Genomic DNA, 1,087 nt, shown 5'->3' with positions numbered 1-1,087 from the left:
TATTTATACTTTATAAACATAGAGACATTTATTTATACTTGTATTTATTTATACTTTATAAACATAGAGACATTTATTTATACTTGTATTTATTTGTACTTTATAAACATAGAGACATTTATTTATACTTGTATTTATTTATACTTTATAAACATAGAGACATTTATTTATACTTGTATTTATTTGTACTTTATAAACATAGAGACATTTATTTATACTTGTATTTATTTATACTTCATAAACATAGAGACATTTATTTATACTACAGAGGTTTTATATTCAGCATTGATCACAGTATTGATCACAGTATTGATCAGGCTATTATTGATAAACAGGAGCATGTTTGATTTGTTTCTGTCAGTAGCTGCAGCGTCTTCATGGCTTCATTTCATCACAGAGATTAAGATTATTTATCTGATGGTGCTAAAATTTAAATACAAACATAAAAATAACCAAATAATACATTGTGTAGCCATAGTAACAGACATTTCCCATCAGGGGGTGTTGAACAGCGTGGAGTAGAAGGCAGGTTCAGGGCAACGGTGACGGTAACGGATGATGATGTCATTGATCATCTGCTTCCTTCGGACACGTGGCGGAGGGGCGGAGTCACTCTCTAACCTTTGTCTTTGGCAACAGTTGATCGCCGTTTCTCTGACCAGGAAACCTGGAGAGAGACGAGAGGAAGGGTTGGAGGTTATTGGATTGTTTGGGGGGCTTTAATGTCAGTAGAATGAAAAAGCAGGCTGGAAATATAACAGCAACATAAATGCCAAAACTCTGCTGTGTTTACTTTACCAACATAAAGAGTATCATCTGATGTATCATTCCAGGCTTTCTCTGTGTTTATTTTGTATTCTAGAGTCCCGTGCAGAACTTTGAGGCATGTTTGGGCCAAAAACTGAGGCTAAAGTGGAGTCAGCTGTCTGAGGGCTCTGGGGGGCGAGGAGGATCGACACAATCCCAGTCCTGCTCTGGATGTCCTTGGATATAACCAGGGCCATGGGGGAAGAACGTGTGGGAGCTCGCTGACAGTTTTATAAAGTCATTTACGTTTCCTCCCTGCTTTTATGTCTGAAAGGAGATT

General features: G+C 37.1%; 1 protein-coding gene across 1 annotated transcript in view; it reads right to left on the bottom strand.

The window, feature by feature from the left end:
* Window positions 1-494: 494 nt before the first annotated feature.
* The window catches only part of LOC121506708 (ral GTPase-activating protein subunit beta-like), a 34,749-nt gene continuing 34,156 nt past the window's right edge, over window positions 495-1,087 (bottom strand). The window contains exon 26 of the mRNA XM_041782560.1: window positions 495-717. Within this exon, the coding sequence (XP_041638494.1) occupies window positions 495-717 (223 nt within the window). The remainder of the gene's footprint in view (window positions 718-1,087) is intronic.

Source organism: Cheilinus undulatus, linkage group 3 (genome assembly GCF_018320785.1).
Source record: "Cheilinus undulatus linkage group 3, ASM1832078v1, whole genome shotgun sequence".
NCBI lineage: Eukaryota > Metazoa > Chordata > Actinopteri > Labriformes > Labridae > Cheilinus > Cheilinus undulatus.
This window is presented reverse-complemented; position numbering and strand designations above follow the sequence as displayed.